Source organism: Marmota monax, unplaced genomic scaffold, assembly GCF_021218885.2.
Source record: "Marmota monax isolate L192 unplaced genomic scaffold, Marmota_monax_Labrador192_F-V1.1 WCK01_AAM20220418_F8-fsc00013, whole genome shotgun sequence".
Lineage (NCBI taxonomy): Eukaryota > Metazoa > Chordata > Mammalia > Rodentia > Sciuridae > Marmota > Marmota monax.
The window spans coordinates 1,426,624-1,446,277 of record NW_026692202.1 but is presented as its reverse complement, the minus strand read 5'-3'; the positions used below and the strand labels follow the sequence as shown (position 1 = coordinate 1,446,277).

The 19,654-nt window shown below is 39.0% G+C and overlaps 1 protein-coding gene across 6 annotated transcripts in view; it reads left to right on the top strand.

Moving 5' to 3' along the window:
- Armc2 (armadillo repeat containing 2) overlaps nt 1-19,654 on the top strand; it is a 102,997-nt gene that overhangs the window by 29,948 nt on the left and 53,395 nt on the right. For all 6 annotated transcript variants that reach the window (XM_046430333.2, XM_046430325.2, XM_046430349.2 and 3 more), the window contains 3 exons: nt 8,384-8,460; nt 13,744-13,842; nt 19,001-19,176. In XM_046430333.2, the coding sequence (XP_046286289.1) occupies nt 8,384-8,460; nt 13,744-13,842; nt 19,001-19,176 (352 nt within the window). The remainder of the gene's footprint in view (nt 1-8,383; nt 8,461-13,743; nt 13,843-19,000; nt 19,177-19,654) is intronic.

The window sequence follows — 19,654 nt, the reverse complement described above, 5'->3', positions numbered from 1 at the left end:
TTCATAATATGGAATGGATTGTTAAAGTAATTATAGTCTGGAATTGAAAGATAGTTTTTAAATGATGATTTTAGCATCCTAATTCTTTCATTATTTTTTTCTTAACTTTAGAGAGATCTTTTAGAAACTAATATCTCTTGTGAAGACCCATTCATCTGAAGCTCTTCGATTCCTTCAGTCTCACCTCAATTTCTGTTTCTTTGTTAAATTCAAACAAACTTTATACTTAATACCTTCTCATTAAATAACATGTATGGTCTGATTTCATCTATATGTATCCATTCACCTACCCTCCCTCCCACCCTTCTTTCAATCTGTCTTTTTATCTGGATATATGCAAAAGTATGTTTGAAATTATGTTTATTGCATATTAATAATGTTTATTTCCGGGTGATGGGATCCAGGATGACTTTTTAAAATCTTTGTACTTTCTTATATTGCCTGGCCTTTAAAAAATAATAAATATATCATTTTTCTCATAAACAATGAAGTCATGATTCCTTTAAGAAATTAATGGTGATGTAGGTGCAAAACATTCCATTTGGGAAAGACAGGCATTGGCTAGAGTGATTTTTGTAGCCCACTTTACTGGACAGTTTCCATTCAAGTCTTTCTGATGAGCAAAGCCCTGTGCTGGGGGGGTAGGGAGATTCAGGAATGGACTCCATCCCCAGGGAGCTTACAGTGTGTCAATCCTTGCTACACATGTGTGATCCCTAGACCAGTAGAATCAGCATCCTCTGGGCACTTGCTGGAAATGCAGAACGTCAGGCCCCAGACCTGCTGAATTAGAATCTGCCTTTTTATGAGATCTCCAAGTGATCTGAATGCACACAAGAGGTTTGGAAGTACTGTTCAGTGATTAGCTCTAATGCTACAGGAATGAAAAGAGACCTGGAAGAAAGTGTTTGGGGGGTTTAGAGGTCTGAGACCAAATTCTGAGGGTATTGCCTCTCAAAGGATGGTTTTCATCAGGAGCAGAATAAACTAGAGATGGGAATTGACATGGTGGTGGCAGGAGGCAACCTGAGGCGATAGCCATAGAATTGAACAGAGGGAACTTAAAGATATGTGATTGATGGCCTCTTATGCCACTCCCAGGCACATGAGTCCATTTTTAAAATAAGGATCACCACTGAGAGGTTTTCAGCAGGACAGCTGCAATGTGAAGGACATCTAGGGAGCCAGGAGCCTGGGCAGGGAGACCACTGGTGGCAGAGGGTCATGTGTGGGGAGCACATGCTCGGCCACTGAGGTTGGAAAGCTGAGATGGAAGTTGCTAATGCCTCAGTCTCCACAGTGACTATTCCCTGTACTGAAGTCCTCATGGCTCCCCTTTTCACACGGGATGCCCTGAAAATATGGAGCCTTAAATGTTCAAGGAAGCATAAAACTGTGCCTTTACTCTAAGTAAGGGAATTTACAGTTAACTGAGTTAGCATGGTTAGCTATATTTAATCAAGTTTATATAAATAACCTTGAGTGATAGCTAGTAATGATTATTGAAAAAGGCACTAGCATGTATGTATGTTTTATCTTAGGCCATAGGCCAATGCTATGGGTACCTCGGAGGCCTTTCTTAAATTTTTGTGAATATCCCTTTAAAATCACATTCTTTGACATTGTGTTTGTATTGAAGTAGAATTCTGCTTTTAAGGTTAGTTATTAAGAAAGAGTGCTAATCTTGTCTGGAAAATGTATCTGGCTCTTTGAGCCATGAAGACATGATGAAGGAATGACCACCCCCTGGTGGTAACATTTCCAAATTGCAGTCAAAAAGTATCAAGAGACTGTAAAGCAAAGGTCAGCAAACTAAGTCCCTGGACCAGATCCAACCCATTACTTGCTTTTGTAAATTAAGTAGCTTGGGAGTTGAGTAATTGTAATAGAGATTATATGGCTACAAAGCTTGATATATTCACTATCTGCTGCTGCCCCCGACCCGCGTGGACTACTAAACTTAAGATCTCTTGTATGAATTTCCAGGGACACCAAATAAAACACAGACACACACTTTACCTTTAAACACACTTTAAACTTTACCTTCTCCACTCTTGGCCTCAGGGTCCCCAAATGGGAGAGCAAGAGAAAGTCACGAGAGGCAGGTGAGAGAGAGCTAGCATGTTCAGAAGTGAGCTTTTATTGGGGGGACCCTATTTCTTAGAAAGTCATCCAAAAAAGGTCAGAAGGGTCAGGGTTACAAAGGACAGGTGAGTGTAATTCAACCCCAGGGGCTATAGGGCAACACACATATGTCTGAAGACACGTCCTTAAACTTCTGGGACTGGGGCAATGTCTAGTTCACTACAAGATGTAGTGATGGTCAGAGCCTCTCTGCTCCAGGATGGAAGATGTAAATCATTCAGAGTGGCTCCCCACAACCTGCCTTGAGTCTACAAAACTTAAGCCAATTCTAAAAATGCAGTGTCTTGGGGCTGGGGTTTGTGGCTCAGTGGTAGAGTGCTTGTCTAGCATGTGTGAGACACTGGGTTCGATTCTCAGCACCACTTATAAACAAAGAAATAAATAAAGGTCCATCAATAACTAATAAAAACATTTTTAAAATGCAGTGTCTTTTCTTAGGGCCAAGAAAAATTCATCTCAAAATTTGCTAAGTTTTATCATAAGCATTCTTTAAACTTTCCTTTTCTTTTAAAAATATTTTTTTTCTTAATTCTAAATCTTTCTTTTTATCTATACTTTTTTTTATGTACTGGGGATCTAACCCAAGGGCACTTTACCAGTAAGCTATATCCCCAGCCCTTTTTTATTTTGAGACAGGGTATCACTAAGTTGCTGAGAGTCTTCCTAAGTTGCTGAGGTTGGCCTCAAACTTGTGTCTTTTTTCTTTTTTTTTTGGCCTCAAACTTGTGATCCTCCTGTCTCAGGCTCCCAAGTCACTTATCTGCTTTTTATTATTGTTATATTTTTAGCTATTTCTTTAAAGCAGAAGTCGATAAACTATAACCTAGCAGCCAAATCTGGCTATCTCTGTTTTTTGTTGTTTTTTTACAGCTTTCAAGTTACCAATGATTTAAACATTTTTAAATTATTACTTTTTAGGTGGTTACAAAAAGTATCTAATAGGGCTGGGGTTGTGGCTCAGCAGTAGATCTCTAGCCTAGCACGTGGGAGGCCCTGGATTGAATCTTTAGCACCACATAAAAACAAATAAATAAAGGTATTATATCCAACTAAACTAAAAAATAAATATTGAAAAAAAAGTACCTAATAGCCTAACCTTTGCTACTTGGTTCACAAATTATAAAATATGTTATCTGATCCTTTGAGAAAAAATTTGCTGATTCCTAACTAAAGAATTATATTCATAATAATTGGAAGAACGATATGAATTATAGCAAAATCTGAATTTTATAATATTTTTAAAGATACTTTAAAGACAAGTTTTATTTCTGGTGTGTATATGTGGTCTAGGAGCAGATGTTGCCGACATGATTGATTCACAGTTGGGCAGTGGTAACTCTGTGGCCCCATGTATAGAATTGTTTTGGCTACAGAGCTTTGTTCTGGTTGTTCAAAACAAAACATGTCGGACTCTTGTTAATGACCAGGAGGAGAAGACCTTGCTTGTGTCCTGAAATGTAAGGGCAGCAGAGGAGAGGCCTGAGAACGTCATATAAAATCTACATGTTGCTTCCATTAGGACTCCAACCTGATTATGGACTGAACTAAGGGAGTGGCAGAACTAACAGAATTGCAGAGGCCCTGATCAAAGCCCTGATCACATCATGCCTAAAACCCACCCCACCTGTCCATTTTTGTGTTACGTGGACCAGTAAATTTCACTTACTTTTGAAGTCAGTTGAATTAGGTTTTTGTTATATGTAGATGAAGATATCCTAACTAATGAAATAGTGTTGTTTTGCCTCTAAGAAGAATTGCACAGAAGAACTTTAAGGACTAATTTCTGGAATTGTTATATTTTGGGTACATCAAAAAATCATTGTACAATCTAATTATGATCTTTAATAACATGGAACAGGAAGCTGGGAAGAACAATTATACTGGATGACTGAATCAAGATCTAAAAACATCTGATAGGCAGGAACCCATTGCCAAGTACGAATTTGTGGAATTTAATAAGAATGAGTAAAGATCCAACACGGATGGGGAACATCTGCCTTCACTGCACAAAAGATAAGAATTGACCGATACTGCAATGGGACCACCAAAACTGCTAATGGGATTTTAGGCTGCATTATTTCAAATATCTGCTTTTTCCCCCTTATGCCTTATCATTAGCTCAGCTGGGTTCCAGACATTTAAAAAGATAGAGACAGACTGACACTCAAGCACAGTAAGACACTCAAGAACAGGCTGGCAGAGATTTGTAACCAGATCCTATAGGGGACAGCTGAAGGGCTGGAGGAGTCTGTTAACAGTGATGACAATAATGAGAATAGTAAACATTTACTGGGTACTTTCCATGCTCTTGGGGACTGTGCTAAGGAATTGCATATTATATCCTTGAATCCTCATAAGGAGTTTGAGTTGGAGGGGACCGTTATTTACTACTCCTTCATACACAGATGAGGAAACCAAGCTTAGCTCAAAATCTTACCCAAGGTCACTGAGCTATACATGGTGGAAACCACAGGAAGTGGCTTTAAATGTTGAGTGCAACATTTTAAATATTTGAAGGATTATCAGGAGAAAGCAGGGGGAAGATTTATTTCCCATTAGTAGTACCAAGAGGGAGATAGATTTCTGTGGGAGGACTTAAGGCCATCTGTCCTTTTTCAGGGAAAGACGGTTTTCTTTTCTTGATGCCTCTCTTCCTTGCTCACTCACTACGAGACTGCAGTCGTGGTGCTCCATGGAAACCTTGGAAGGCCTACCGTGCCCAGACTGGACCTTGTCTCCAAGTTCTAAGATTCTGTGACCTGTCAATTATTCCTCTTTCTCACAGGCTTAGACCACATGGGGACATGTGGTCTAGGGCCTCATGCTTGCTAAGCAAGCTCTTTACCACTGAGCCACATCCCCAGCTCTTTTTATTTTATTTTCAGACAGGATCCTTCTAAATTGCCAACTTGTGATCCTCTTGCCTTAGCTCCTGAGTAGTTGGGATTACAAGTGGGTGCCACCACACCCAGCCATTTCCCTCCTTCTGGACTTTTCCCCCCGTTTCTGTCCTTTATTCATGAGTGTCTGATGAGGTCTTGTCCCCAGTCTCTTGGTCTTTGAACCACTCTTGTGATGACTCTGGTCCCTTTGTGCCAATTTGATCTTTATTTGAGCCTTCCTTCTAAATTTCCACATTCCCTTTGCAGATGTTCCATTTATCATTAGAAACTCAACAAGGTAAAATCCAGACTTGCCTGATCCTCAAACCATTCTACTCCCTAATCTCCTTTTCTGTTGACGGTAGCCCTCCCATCCTGTTCTGCTAGATCTATATTCTATTCTTCTAGTGCCTGAAGTCATCAGTCACATCTATCAACTCTTCATTTATGGGATCTCTTAGCTTTGTTCCTTCTTTTTCAGGCCCACTGTCAAAAGAATAGACCTTGTTGCCTCTCTCCAAGCCTCTCAGTACTCTTGTCATTGCCTAACCAAGGTCCCAGCACTTCCCTGTCTGTAGAGAGGGATGAAGTTCTCTCCCAGCTCCCAAAGCTTTTGAACTAAGCCACCAGAGTTCTTTCTTATTTTAACAGTGTTTCTTATTTTAACGGTTCTATATTGCCCATTAAATTAGGTCCATTACCCAAGACAAAGTTTCAGGAAGCTGTTTCCAATTCGTCCAGTAGATGGGAAATTGGAAACCTCTGTAGCCACTATGCTCTCTCTGTGTAGTTGTCCCCTACCCTGAGTATGGGTTCCCATGCCCCTCTTCATGTTTACTCATGCTTTTCTCCTCTTTTGAGAGTAGTGTTGTCATTTGCTAGTTTGATTTTTTTTTTTTTTTTGTGGTGCTGGGGATTGAACCCAAGGCCTTATGCATTTGAGGCAGACACTCTACCAACTGAGTTATATCCCCAGCCCCTGATTTTTTTTTTTTCACCACTGGGAATTGAATCCAGGACCTCATGCATACTAGGCAAGTGGTCTACCACAGAGCCATATTTCAAGCCCTTTATATGTTATTCTGAGACAGGATTTTACTAAATTGCCCAGACTGGCTTCAAATTTTGAATCTTCCTGCCTCAGCCTCCTAAATGGGTGGGATTACAAGTATATATTGTACCTGGCCAGTTTTAATTCTTTTAAGGCCCACCTTATTTTCTACTTCTCCAAATTACTAATCATTTTTCTCTCAGCATTCCTCTATGTTAAAATGTATTCCTTAGTTTCTCAAAGTAGATTTTAAACTTCATCAGGGAAATGCCTTGTGTGTTTTTATCCAGCACTGGACTATTCAGACAGGTTATTAACTCTGAGGGAAAAAGAAAAATAATATCGACAATTTATTAAGTTCTTCTTGCATGCTAGTCACTGTACCACATGGAGGCATTGCCCTTGTTTTCAGATGACAAAAACTTTCTCTAAATTTCCCTAGTTCACAATGCTGATAAAGTTGTACCTACCTGTAATCCCAGCAATTTGGGAGGCTGAAGCAGGAGGATTGCAAATCTGAGACTAGCCTCAGCAATTTAGCGAGGCCCTAAGCAATTTAGAGAGATCCTGTCTCAAAATAAAAGATAAAAAGGGTTGGGGATGTGGCTAAGTGGTAAAGTGCCCCTGGGTTCAATCCCCAGTAAAAAAAAAAAAAAAAAAAAAAAAAAATTAGACCAAGGATTTGAAACCAGGCAGAATACTCCACCATGGTAATCAGACAGTTCGTCCCAATTCTGTGTTCTTCTTGAGAACTGATAGGACACAGTGCTGCCAAGTTCTTGTACATAATAAGGACCCTTCTTTATTTTGCCTTTTCTAGAAATGAGGATACACAGATGTGATACTTAATGGAAGCACCTTACCACTGGCCATGACCTCAGGGAGAGTGGACCAGTGACTTTGAAAGTCCATTAGTTGAAAATGATCTTGGTTGACTTCAAAAATTGTTTAAGGCAGGCATACATTTTAAAAAGAAGAAGGCAGCAGTCTTGCCTTTATTCTCCAACTTTCTTATTATTTCTAGGAGTGATAAATAGGGATGCTTTCTTGACATTACACCCTGTTGAACTCTCTTTTGTTTTACCTTTTCATTGGATTGCATTCCTTTATTTCTGCCTTCTTTGATTGGCTAGGACCATCTTGCTACCAGATCTGTTTTTATGGTGTACAAAAATAACTATTGCAGTGTATGGATTAATTAGGGTTTTTTTTTAAATTAGCTTGATTTTTTTCCATTTTATGATAAAAGAAAGTGTTATATAATTTTAAAAGGACATGTTTAAAGAAAAAATGATATTTGGAGAACAATCTTCAGGACAGTAATAAAGGTTAAGGGCCACGACATGTCTTGAGTGTTCCCTGGGATCTCACTACACAGGAAGCAGGAGCATCAGACACACATACACAGGTGTCCACAGGTGACCATGGCCATATGTAGATGCATTTTTTTTTTTTTTTGGAGAAAATATTATACTGAGTCACCCAAAAGAAATTTTGTTGTAAAATCTGAACTCAGTCTACCGGTGCTTTTTACCTTGGACTTTTATACAGATATTAAAAAGAACATTTAGATATTAGCTATAAAGGGAAGCTGTATCTTTCAGAGACAGTACATACATTAAATATAACTTTTAAAAAACCTGAGCTTATTGTCCCATTGACCAGCCACCACTCGTATTTGAAACCCCAAATATCTGTCATCTGGGGACTGCCTGGATATACCTTCAGTTTTTTAACATTTAAAATATTTCTAAGAAAACATTTTTAGACAACATTAATTATTTTTAAAAAAGGAAACAGGACATACTGTGATGTAGTGGAAAGAACAGTGAATTGGAAATTATGAGACCCACATTCCAGAAGTGACCCTGCTATGTGACCTTGGGCATTGGGCTTGTTTGAGACACAGTTTCCTTGTCTATAGAGAGGGACAAGTTCTCTCCCAGCTCCCAAAGCCTAGCTAGGCTTTTGAACCAAGCCACCGGGAGTTCTTTCTTATTGTAACAGTGACCTCTTGTGGTCTATATCCTTAATCAATTCTTTTTCATTTGCAAAGTAAACTCTGGATTTATTTTTTGGTTCTTTCTAGTAACTGAATTTCATATTGTTAAGCAAATTGACTTGTTTTTCCAAGGTAAATCTTAGTTGGGAATCAAAGGTCAAAGTAAACAGGACATGGAGCATGAAGACCCATCTTATAAACAAATCTCTGTGGTTTCTTTAGAAACTGTGGAAAGCCAGTTTACAAAAATAGAAATGCCTTGCTGTTTGAGCTGAGTGTTTTGTGTGCTCTGCTTCCTCCTAGGGACCAGGGGAAGAGGCGCGCCAGGGCTTCCTCTTGCCCCAGCAGCTCCGACCTGAGCAGGCTGGAAACCAAAGCAGGTGAGGTACTTCTGTGGCTAGGGGTCCTTGGTACCCTGCATCTGGCGGCATCTCCATTGGAAGGGAAAATGTGGGCCCTGAAGATGTCCGAGCTGGTTCACTGGATGAGGCTTGGTCACAGAGCAACATTTATAAGACTTCATTGTTTTCACAACAGCCTTACCATTTCATAGTAAAAAATGTAATTTACAAAAATGTAAATAGCTAACATATTATTGGCTTCATTTGTCCCGAGAATCAAGTTGATAATCATGGTTTCTGATAACATGGTTGTAAAACTTTAAACCCAACATAGTTCTTGGGTTTAAAACTTGAATTTGAAATCACTCATCTAAAGGAAATATTAGCTGTGCTAAGACAATCCTTGAGGACTTTTAAACTGTTTAATTGACAGTCCTTGAGGACTTTTAAACTGTTTAATTGAGAAAATATATAACCATACAAGCCACATAGTAAAAATGATACAAAATGTATTCTGGTAATGGAATACAGCAGTTAGAAAAAAGTATATATTTATAGCATCAAGTGAAATGAATACAAACATATTAGATGAAAAATTAAAGTGCAAAAACAAGGGCATACATTGTGGGTTGCAGATCAGTGTGGTAGACCTGACAAGCCTATCATGAAAACATAGCCACCGATTTAGAATGGTGGGGGGCCCTAGAGGGGAGGGGGGAGTGGCCTAGGGGAGGCATACAGAGGGATTCAACTATGCCCAAAATGTGTCACTCCTTTAAAATAAGAGGAAGGATGAAAGTTTGCCACAATGCTAATATCCAACCAAACGAGTTGTGTGTACTCAGGTATTTTTAAAAAATATTTGTTTTTTAGTTTTAAGTGGACACAATATCTTTATTTTACATTTATGTGGTGCTGAGTATCGAACTCAGTGCCTCAAGCATGCCAGGCGAGCACTCTACCACTGAGCCACAACCCCAGCCCTCAGATATTTTTTAATATTTTTTTGTACACATGAATATGTCATAAAACCAATATAGGGTTAAAAATTATCTTCAAAACCAGTTTATCAATACAGTGACTTTTTTAGCCATTGGGAATTTATTTCTCTAGTACTCAGGAAGATCTTAAATCATCTGATTGCTGAGACAACATTGTTGCTAAGGATTTTACATTTACATGCTAAAAAAATCAGCCAATCCTAGCTTTGTGTCAGGTTATTGTGCCCAGAGCTCAAAGTGGTGGTTAACAACTCTAACCACTGAGACAGCAAAATCTTCGAACACATGCTGCAATTTTTGCTTGACTTACCCAATTTCCTGTTGAATCATAATTTTTATATTTAGCAAACTGTGAACCTAGATAAAAGTACATTCTAAAATATGAAGTTGTTCCCCAAGACTGAGACAAACTTTATGTGTGTGTGTTTCTGTATATGTGTGTCTTAGAAAGCAATCACGATTCTCTGCTTCAGTTTCTAGAGTGGCTCAGGGATAGTGTGCGGAGTGGAGGTGCATGGGATGAAGAGGTGAAAAGACCCCAGCCAGACACAGCTACACACAAGGGATTCTTAGGAAAGGGGGAGAGGAATCTTTATACCACAGTATCTACTAAAATGTTACCAGGTTCATCTGTTCTGAGAATCAAGTTGATGATCATGGTTTCTGATGGCACTGTTGTATTAAGAAACTTATTGCAGTGGCACATGCCTGTAATCCTAGTGACTTGGGAGGCTGAAGTTGGAGGATCACAAATTCGAGGCCAGACCAGGAACTTCACTGAAAAAAGCTAGGGATGTAGTTCAAAAAGCTGGTAAAGCACCTGTGGGTTCAATCCCCAATACCACAAAAACAAACAAAACAACAACAAAAATAAAAGGCATACTGTATAGAAGGTAAAAATGAGGATTTGAATTTATTGGGCTTTAAGACTATATATTTCTAGTAAATTTAAGTGTGTCATGAGTTTGTCATTAGTTACCTGGGACTATGAGTGACTGTATTTTTTATACTCTTTGAATATTCATATTTACTTTAAGAATCCATATGCATAACTTATTAAAGTTAAGACAGACTCATAGAAATAATGATTCAAAAGATTGGTCTATTATACTTTATCTGAAGCTGGAAGGCCTTCCAAGTAGCTGGGATTACAGGCCTGTGCTACCATGCCCAGTTAATTTCCCTCCCTCTCTTCTCCTCTTTTCTTCCCTTCCCTTTTCTTCCTTCCTTCCTTTTCTCTCCTTCCTTTCTGCTCTCCCTCCTTTCCTTTTCTTCTTTTCTTTTTAGTACTGAGCATTGAACCCACTGACACTCTACCAGAAAGCTACATCTCCAGCCATTTTTATTTTATTTTTTTTATTTTAAGACCTGAGTTTCACGGGCTGGGGTTGTGCCTCAGTGGTAGCGTGCTCACCTAGCATATGTGAGGCACTGGGTTCGATCCTCAGCACCACATAAAAATTAAAAGGTGGGATGAAGAGGTTTTTATAACTAAAATAAATAAATAAATAAATATTTAAAAAGACTGATTTTCACTAAATTGCTGAGGTTGGCCTTGAACTTGTGATCCTTCTGCCTCAGTCTCCCACATTTCTGGGATTACAGGCATGTGCCACCGCACACAGCTAGTACTGCCTTTCTAAACCCCAAACACTTCTGATTCTCAAACCACACCTGGTCCCGAAGGTCTTGGATAAAGGACTCTGAACCTGTACTGATGTGGACTGATTTTTGTCCTGAAGACAATTCAACTTTGTATTTTATGGTGAAGTCTTGCTTATGATTTAGATAGACCATTCACAGGACCTTAATTGTGTAATTACAGCTTTGTTGAGAGGCCCTTTCTGTTTACTTTTGCTCCCAGTGCTCCTCCTCGGGCCCAGTGTGTATGGGCCTCTCTTGGTACTCGGAAGGTCTATAAAAAGCAAGTTGGACTTGTAACTGGGAATGGTTACTTCTGTCACACAGTGCAGGAGGGGAGTGTTGGTGGAATAAGTACACTGTACAGCTTCTCTGCTTCTCCTGGGATATATCAGTGTTATGTGCTTGGAAAATTTCTCATTTGATGGTTTGATTCATTTTAGACATCTCTGAATTCAAATAACTTTTTAAATACATGCCATTATGGGTTATCCATGGATTTTTCTACTGTTTATATAGATAATTGAGAAAGGATTTTATTTTTGGATTTCTTATTTCAGAAAATTTCATTTTAACTCTTAAGAAAATTACAATACAGATATTTACTAAGACATATATATGTATATTTACTATGTGTTGTTTATTTGTATCTCTCTAAGAGCGATACAAGGGCAGTAGAGGTTTTAGAAAATACAGAAGAGCACATATAAAGAAATAAATAATCCATAATCCCAATGCTTAGAGGTGACCATCATTACCCCATCTTAAAGAGGAAAGGTGAAGCAACTTGCCTAAAGTCAACCAGCGAGTAGGTGGGAGAGCTAGGATTCCAACCCAGACACTGTGCTCTTACGTCTACATTGGTCCACTTTTCTTTTTTAAAAATTAAAACAACGTGAAGCCAGGAGTAGAGGTATAAACATGTAATCCCAGTGACTTGGGAGGCTGAGGCAGGAGGATTGCAAGTTCAAAGCCAGCTTTAGCAACTTTAGTGAGACCCTAAGCAACTTAGCAAAATCCTGTCTCAAAATTAAAAAAAAAAAAAAGGACTGGGAATGTGGCTCAGTGGTTAAGAGCCCTTGGGTTCAATCTCTAGTACAAACTAACCAACAAACAAATAACGTGTGTGTGTGTGTGTGTGAACCTTCTTATTGCTCCTCTGATTTCTAACATTTCATGTGATATTTTTAGGGTTCAGGCATTCATTGTGTGGACTGGACACCTAACTGCTGCCAGGTCCACTCTGAGGGTGTATGGGCTCCCTGACCCCATTATAAACTGGATGCCACATAATGGGCTTAGTGGGTAGCCTTCAGAGAAGAGGCTAAGTAATGTTCTCCAGCCCTTCTCAGGAAGGCCTCTGGGTAGCTATGCCCCTTCCAGCTAGATAGCTAGTGTTTCAATCTTGAGATAACTCTGTGTGAAATGTAATCATGACTTTCAGTTTTTAACATGGTTTACACCCCTTTCTCCCCCCCCCCCCACCGTGTCACCTTTAGTCTGTTGGGTTGCAGTCTAGTTTAATCTGCTATGGGGCAGAATATCTTAGAGGTCAAGTGCAAGGACCTTATGACCTTAGGCTGATAATGTAATACCCCTGGGTTCTACTTTCTTCATCTGAATGATAGAGAAAAATTGGGGCCTCTTCATGGTGTGGTTATAAAAATGAAATAGAGGCCAAGTGCACAGTCAAGGGTAGCATCATTCTCCAGAGCCTATATGCAAGGCAGCATCTGTTCTTGATGACGAATCTGTGACACATTCAGATAGCAATTCCTGTTTGTTTAATCAAGGAAATTAAATTCTTAGATATTGTGTATGGCTAGATGCATGACATTGGGCTGAGAGCTTTACCTATATCATGTCTTTTGGTTTTCATAACCCTGAACTTAAATATTCTAACCTCTGTTTTGCTGATGAGGAAACTGGGGCTCAAACTAGACTCCATTCAGCCTATGCATGAATGATGGAGTTGGGGTAGGGGGAAGCCCAGGCATCTCCTGCTACCTCACACAAAATCACTTGGCATTAATGCTGATAACCCCATACCATTTCTTAGAAGGTAACCAGCATACAATTTCTACAGAAAAGAAAGTCCTTCCAGATCTTTGTTTTAGAATTTTTTTCATTGAGCATTTTTGGAGACTTTATTCAGTTTTGTTGTTGTTATTTTTCAATAGAGCTCTACCACTGAGCAACATCCCAGCTTTTTTTTTTTTCTTTTTAAGAAACAGGGTCTCACTAAGTTACCCAGGCTTGCCTCAAACTTGCAATCCTCCTGCCTTAGCCTCCTGAATTGCTGGAATTTTAGGCATGTGAAGAAATATGCTTGAAATTGTGTTCTTTACATATTTATCCTTGTCTATTCTGTACTGCAGAGGGGTATGTCTAAACAACAACAACAACAAAAACTCAAAACAGTTTGCCTTACCAGTCACCATCATTCACAAAGTTTAATGCTTTATGAATTATCCCAATCATATTTTAACATTTTTTTATATTATCTGAGTTTAATTTGAGGTGATTTGATTAGAAGACCTACAGTTCTCATTAGAATTAATTGGGTTGGGGGCAAAGTGAAACTTAATCCTGTAGCTTTTTAACTGGAGTGATAAATAGGAAAGGCTTTTGACTATGCTCCATTACGGCTCCTTTCTCACACTCTGCATTTCTTTTGCAGTCTCAAAAGCCAACTTGCAAGAAAAGGATACCGAAATAGAAGTAGATGAAGTCTTTTGGAATACAAGGATCGTACCAATTTTGCATGAATTAGAAAAGGGTAAAAAAATTCTTGTTTTAAATAAAAATTATCTGTGGTTATGTGTATGTTCCCTGTTACCCTGATTTTTTAGTGTACTTTGACCATCTTCTGTGAACCTGTTCAAAAACAAATGAAGTGCCGGGTGCAGTAGCACACACCTGTGATCCCGGCAGCTTGGGTGGTTGAGGGAGAAGGATTCGAGTTCAAAGCCAGCCTCAGCAAAAGCGAGGTGCTAAGCAATTCAGTGAGACCCTGTCCCTAATAAAATACAAAATAGGGCTAGAGAAGTGGCTTAGTGGTTGAGTGCCCCTGAGTTCAATGCCTGGTACCTAAAACAAACAAACAACTCCCCCCAAAAAAAGGAAGTCATCCTCAGTAATGTGGGTATTAAATACTACATGTAAACCAAATTGTTAGTGAGCAAATTATACTTTAAATGCACCAAGAGAGTTGACTTCGAAATTCCTCTCATAATACAAATTTAGGATCACTTCTGCTCAAGGAAATGCTGGCTTAATCTCTCTAGGGACACTGTTCATATTCTAGAAAGTGAAAGATTAAAACAGATTTCAGGCCTCTAAAACTGATTTGAGTCTCAGACTGGCATCCTGCAAGTGGTGCCCATGGTTTTCTTGGCTGTGCACACATCCTCTCTCCTGAGGTTAAGTACATACGTCAGAGATGCCATTCATGGCACAGGAAGTAACCTGGGATGCCCCCAGCCCTGGCATTCTGGAATGAAGGCCCTCACTTGATGGGTCCCTGAAAAGGCGATGAGAAGCTTGTCAGGGCTTGGCTTCCCATTGCCTCCCTGTTGCAGCTCCTCAGGGATTCCATTTCTGATGGTGAACAAGATTCCTGTGGAGCTGTGGTCATAGTCTACAGCCAAGCCCAGTGTTTGGCACCCAGTACTCCATAGGCTCCTAGTAGGAACTGTTGGCTGAAAGCTCCTTGGATGCCAGCATTGGCAGCCACAGGAAGAGGCTCTAGAAGCACAGTGTATGATCCCCCTGCAGACAGACAGGGAAGGCCTGCAAAGGCCTGCTGCCTACACGTTCAAATGACTCGCCCCTCCCTGGCTCCCTTTGGGTGCTAGGCTGTGTTCACAGCAATAGGAGAGCCCTGCACAGGTTCCTGTCCTTGGTGTTGCTACTAACTAGGTTACCACTGCAGGGATTCATCTCAACTCCAGATGCAGTAGTGTCTTCAAGTGCTCTGCAGCTCCAAGTCCTAAACTTATGAATGTGACAACTTTTTCTGTTCTAGACTTATTAACTTTCACCATCCTATTACTGCACATGTGAATTTTGGGCCCTTTTTGAGAGATTGCAAAACCTAGTGAGAAGATCAGTAGGTCTGGGTAAGGATTAAAAAAGAAACACTCAGTTGAGGAAAGAGCACCACTAAGACCTGGCTTGGAGGAGGTTGTCAGCCTGCAGGATTTTAAAAGGATGCCAAGGGATCTGTTTACCACTGCCACCAACAGAGAATTTAGCATGCCAACTGAGGAGTTGGGACTTGGACATGTTGACAAGTCTTCCTTCTCAGATGGATCATTAAACACTGAAATATGTCATCTCTCTCCCTAGACAACTTTTTAAGTTCTTTTTAGATATATATGACAGTATATTTTGACATATTATATATACATGGAGTATAACTTATTCTAGTAGGATTCCATTCTTGCAGTTGTACGTGATGTGGCGTTTCATTGGTTTTGTATTCATATGTGAACATAGGAAAGTTCTGTCCAATTCATTCTACTGTCTTCCCTATTCCCATCCCTACCTCCCTTCCCTTCATCCCCTTTTGTCTAAACCAAAGTACTTCTATTCTTCCTGACCACCCCCATTGTGTGTTAGCATCCACATACCAGAGAAAACATTCAACCTTTGGTTTTGGGGGAGTGGCTTATTTCACTTAGCATTATAGTATCCAGTTCTATCCACTTACTGGCAAATTTAATTCTTATAATTTCATTCTTCTTTATAGCTGAGTTATATTCCATTGTGTATACATACCATATTTTCTTAATCCATTCATCTGTTGAAGGCACCTAAATTGGTTCCATAGCTTAGCTATTTTTAATTGAGCTGCTATAAACATTTATGTGACTGTGTCACTACAGTCTGCTGATATAAGTCCTTTGGGTATATACCAAGGAGTGGGATAACTACTTCAAATGGTGGTTCTATGCCAAGCTTTCTGAGGAATCTCCATATTGCTTTCCATAGTGGTTGCACTAGTTTGCAGTCCCACCAGCAATGTGTGAGTGAACCTTTTCCCACACATCCTAGCCAATATTTTGTTAATAAACAAATTTATTATTACTTGTATTTTTGATAATTAGAAAACTCTTAATAACACCAAATGATGACAAAGCTGGATTACTTGACCCCTTGGGATTTTTTTAAACTTTTTTTGGCATAATTTCAGTCTTAAAGAAAAATTGCAAGAGTAGTAGGGGGAAAAATGGCCAGGTACGGTGGCACCCACTTGTAATCCCAGCTACCTGGGAGAATGAGGCAAGAGGATCACAAGTTCAAGGTCAGCCTCATCAAATTCAGTGATATCCTGTCTCAAAATTTAAAAAAAAATTAAAAAATGGATGGAGAAGTATTTCTGTGGTAAAGTACCTCTGGGTTTAATCCCCAGTACCAAAAAGAAAAAATTCTATGTGTTCTTCACTTAGAGTCCCCCAATATTAATATTTTATCACATTTGCTTTATCACTCTCTCCTTCCTTCCCTTTCTCTTTCTCTACCCCTTCCACACACACATCAATTTTTTCTTTTGAGAACAAGCTGTCAACCTGATGTCCTGTGTCCCTCAGTACTTTGACATGTGTTTTTAGACATAAGGGTGTTCTTTTAAATAACTGAAAATTATCATGTAATACTGTACAAATCTTACTAGATTTTGTCATTTGTCTTGCTAATTTCCTTTATAGAAGAAGAAAATCTTGGATCACAAGTTCCAATCATTTGTTGTGTCTCTTTCATCATCTTGACATACTTGAGGAATAGAGGCCATTTATTTTATAGACAGTCCCATAAATCGGGTTTGACTGGTGTTTTCTCACAGTGAGATCCAGGTTGGGCTTTGGGGGCAGGCTTATCGCACAGGAAGGTGCTGCCTCCTTTTCAAGACTGATTTGCTCCTGTTCTGGAGATAAGAATTTTGATCACCTGAGTCAGGTGGGGACTGCCAGGTTGATCCTCGGTAAGTTGCTCTTTTCCCCTTGGTAATTAATAAGTATCTTGTGGGGAGAAGTAACTCAGATCATTTCCCCCTCTATTGTGTGTCCAGCTCTCACCCTCTACCTTTAGCCCATTGAAAGTCTCAGCTCTCAGTTTCAAGTTGTCTTTGGAAGCTGCATGACATTTGTGACGGTTATAACTAATTGATAACAGAGTTTATTTGATCAGTGGTTTAAATTTTGGCCCTCGGGCCTTCCTTTTTAAATAAACTAAAACAAGCCATCTTGAATAGAACCCAGCAGACTGAAGCATTTAAGGGGAAGTGCTAGATAAATACATTGAGGACCCCTCATTGCCCCTAAGTGACCCAGCGCTGGACTTGGGGCTTATGAAGAAACTGCCAGGCACAGAACAATAAAACAACTTGACAAAAGTATTCACACAATGGAGTTCAGATTTTCCCCTTTATTTAAAGTCTGTCTCAGTCATTTCCCATCAATTCATTTATTTAAGTGCATAACTGAAAGGCATTGAAGGTTACTTAGCTATTGAGGTTTAAAAATTTTTTCTTAGATGTTATTGTTGAAAAGAGCTAAAAATGGCCTGAGTCATTTCCTTCTGCAGGCACACACTTCCTCTATGTGGGCTTCTAAGAGCACATTATGGTATTTATTTAAGATTGGTTTCTCACTTTTAAATTTTGTGATGGAATCTATCAGAGAGAATATTTTTCAATTGACTACCTTAGTATGTCTTGCAATCTTTTATTTTTCCTTATGTTCCCTTTTGTATGATACTTTTCTTCCTCATATGCCTCTTTTATGGCTGCCACTTTCAAAAATTATTTTCCTCAGAATCATAATTATAAAATAAAATGTTCCTTTGCTGTTCAACCCAGCAGTGGACATGAGGATCAGACCCACAGTAATGAGTGTGTGTTGGAGCAAAGGGGGTAAATCTGCAGAGACAGGGTTAAAAACGAACAAACAAACAGGATTTGATACCAGGCAGTAAAGCAGGTATTCATCTGAAATTCTCAGATCCATGTTTTCTTGGGACAACATTAATCTACTTTCACTGAAGGTCTAAAATAAAACCATCTGTTCTGCTTTAAAAAATAAAATAAAATGTCCTTAGGTCTCCCTGTTTTCTAACCAAAATCTTTTTATTCTCTTCAAATAATGGTAAATTTGGTGACATTTTGAAGTTTTGTCCTATAAGAGCCCCTTTTTCTCAAATAACAATTTTCTTACAGGAAAATATTGATCATTTTTTTTTATCAATGATATATTATCAAATGAATATGTATGAAATTGTTGCAGATTGTACAGTATTCTCATGGTACCAAGTGCTCTTGATACAGAGATACGTAAGACAATGTTCCTACTTACTTGGTATGACATCTGTTTGAAGACATCAGGTACATAACATGACCCCCCACACACACATAAGTAAAAAAATCAATAAAAGCCTCAGGTAATGTTGGTTGAATGTGGAATTGGGCACTGTTTCTGGGGGAGCCGAAACGCAAAGACTTGAAGGACAAAATGGATAAGAACCAAGGATAAGAAGAATATTCTAGGCCAGTGAAACTATGCCAGAAAGGGTTGAAGACAGAGGCGCAAGTGACATGCCTCTGTGGGACTGAACAGAGCACAGGTCCAATGGAGGGCATTTGGAATGAAGGAGACTAACTAAAATAGGTGGCAATCCCATTCTTTAATACCCTCTTTGAAAGATTGTGTATTCTAGATAAGTTAATTGACTGATTAGTGAGTCAGCAAGGTAGGAGCTAGATCAAAGAGATGGAAAAAAATCAAGTTAATGGAGGTGAGGCAAGAAAGGAGAAATAGAGCTCATGAACTTGAAGATGTCTGGGGAAATAACTGAGGGGTTTTCACTTATGCTGTGTGTGATGCACCTGAAAACTTAACCTTAATTAGTAAGTGTTGCTTTACTGTCTTTTGCTCTGACAGAAGAGAACATTGAAACAGTTTGTGCTGCTTGCACACAACTTCATCACGCTTTAGAAGAAGGAAACATGCTTGGAAATAAATTTAAGAGAAGAAGTATTCTCCTGAAGACTCTGTATAAACTAGTTGATGTTGGTTCAGACTTGCTCAGCCTTAAACTTGCAAAAATTATCCTTGCAGTAAGTTGTTCTTTCCTCTGGTCTACTAGACTGTAGCACATGCAAACTTTATGAAATGATTTTTATTTGGTAAATATTACAAAGAATATTAGAAACGCCATGTATTTGTTTAGATTCTTAAAAAATAAAAGTAATAAACTGGCATCCCAGAATTTGACTAGGAAGTATTATCTAAGGAACTAAGGCTGAGAACATAGACAGTGTTCAAACGAAGATCTCTTATATTTGGAATGTGACTATATATATATATATATATATTTTTTTTTTTTTAAAAGAAAGAAAGCAAAAGGAAGATCGAGAAAGAAAAGAAAAAAAGCAACAATAGGCAAATATATTCAAAACAGTTGCTCAAGTAACGACTGGAGATCAGTATCAAGCCATGTAGGCTGTGGCCTCTGTCCTGTGGTTTCAACTGGCTGCTCGATTCTGTCATATGATTTAGGAAATAAAGTAATTTGGGTCACAGACATAATGGCCA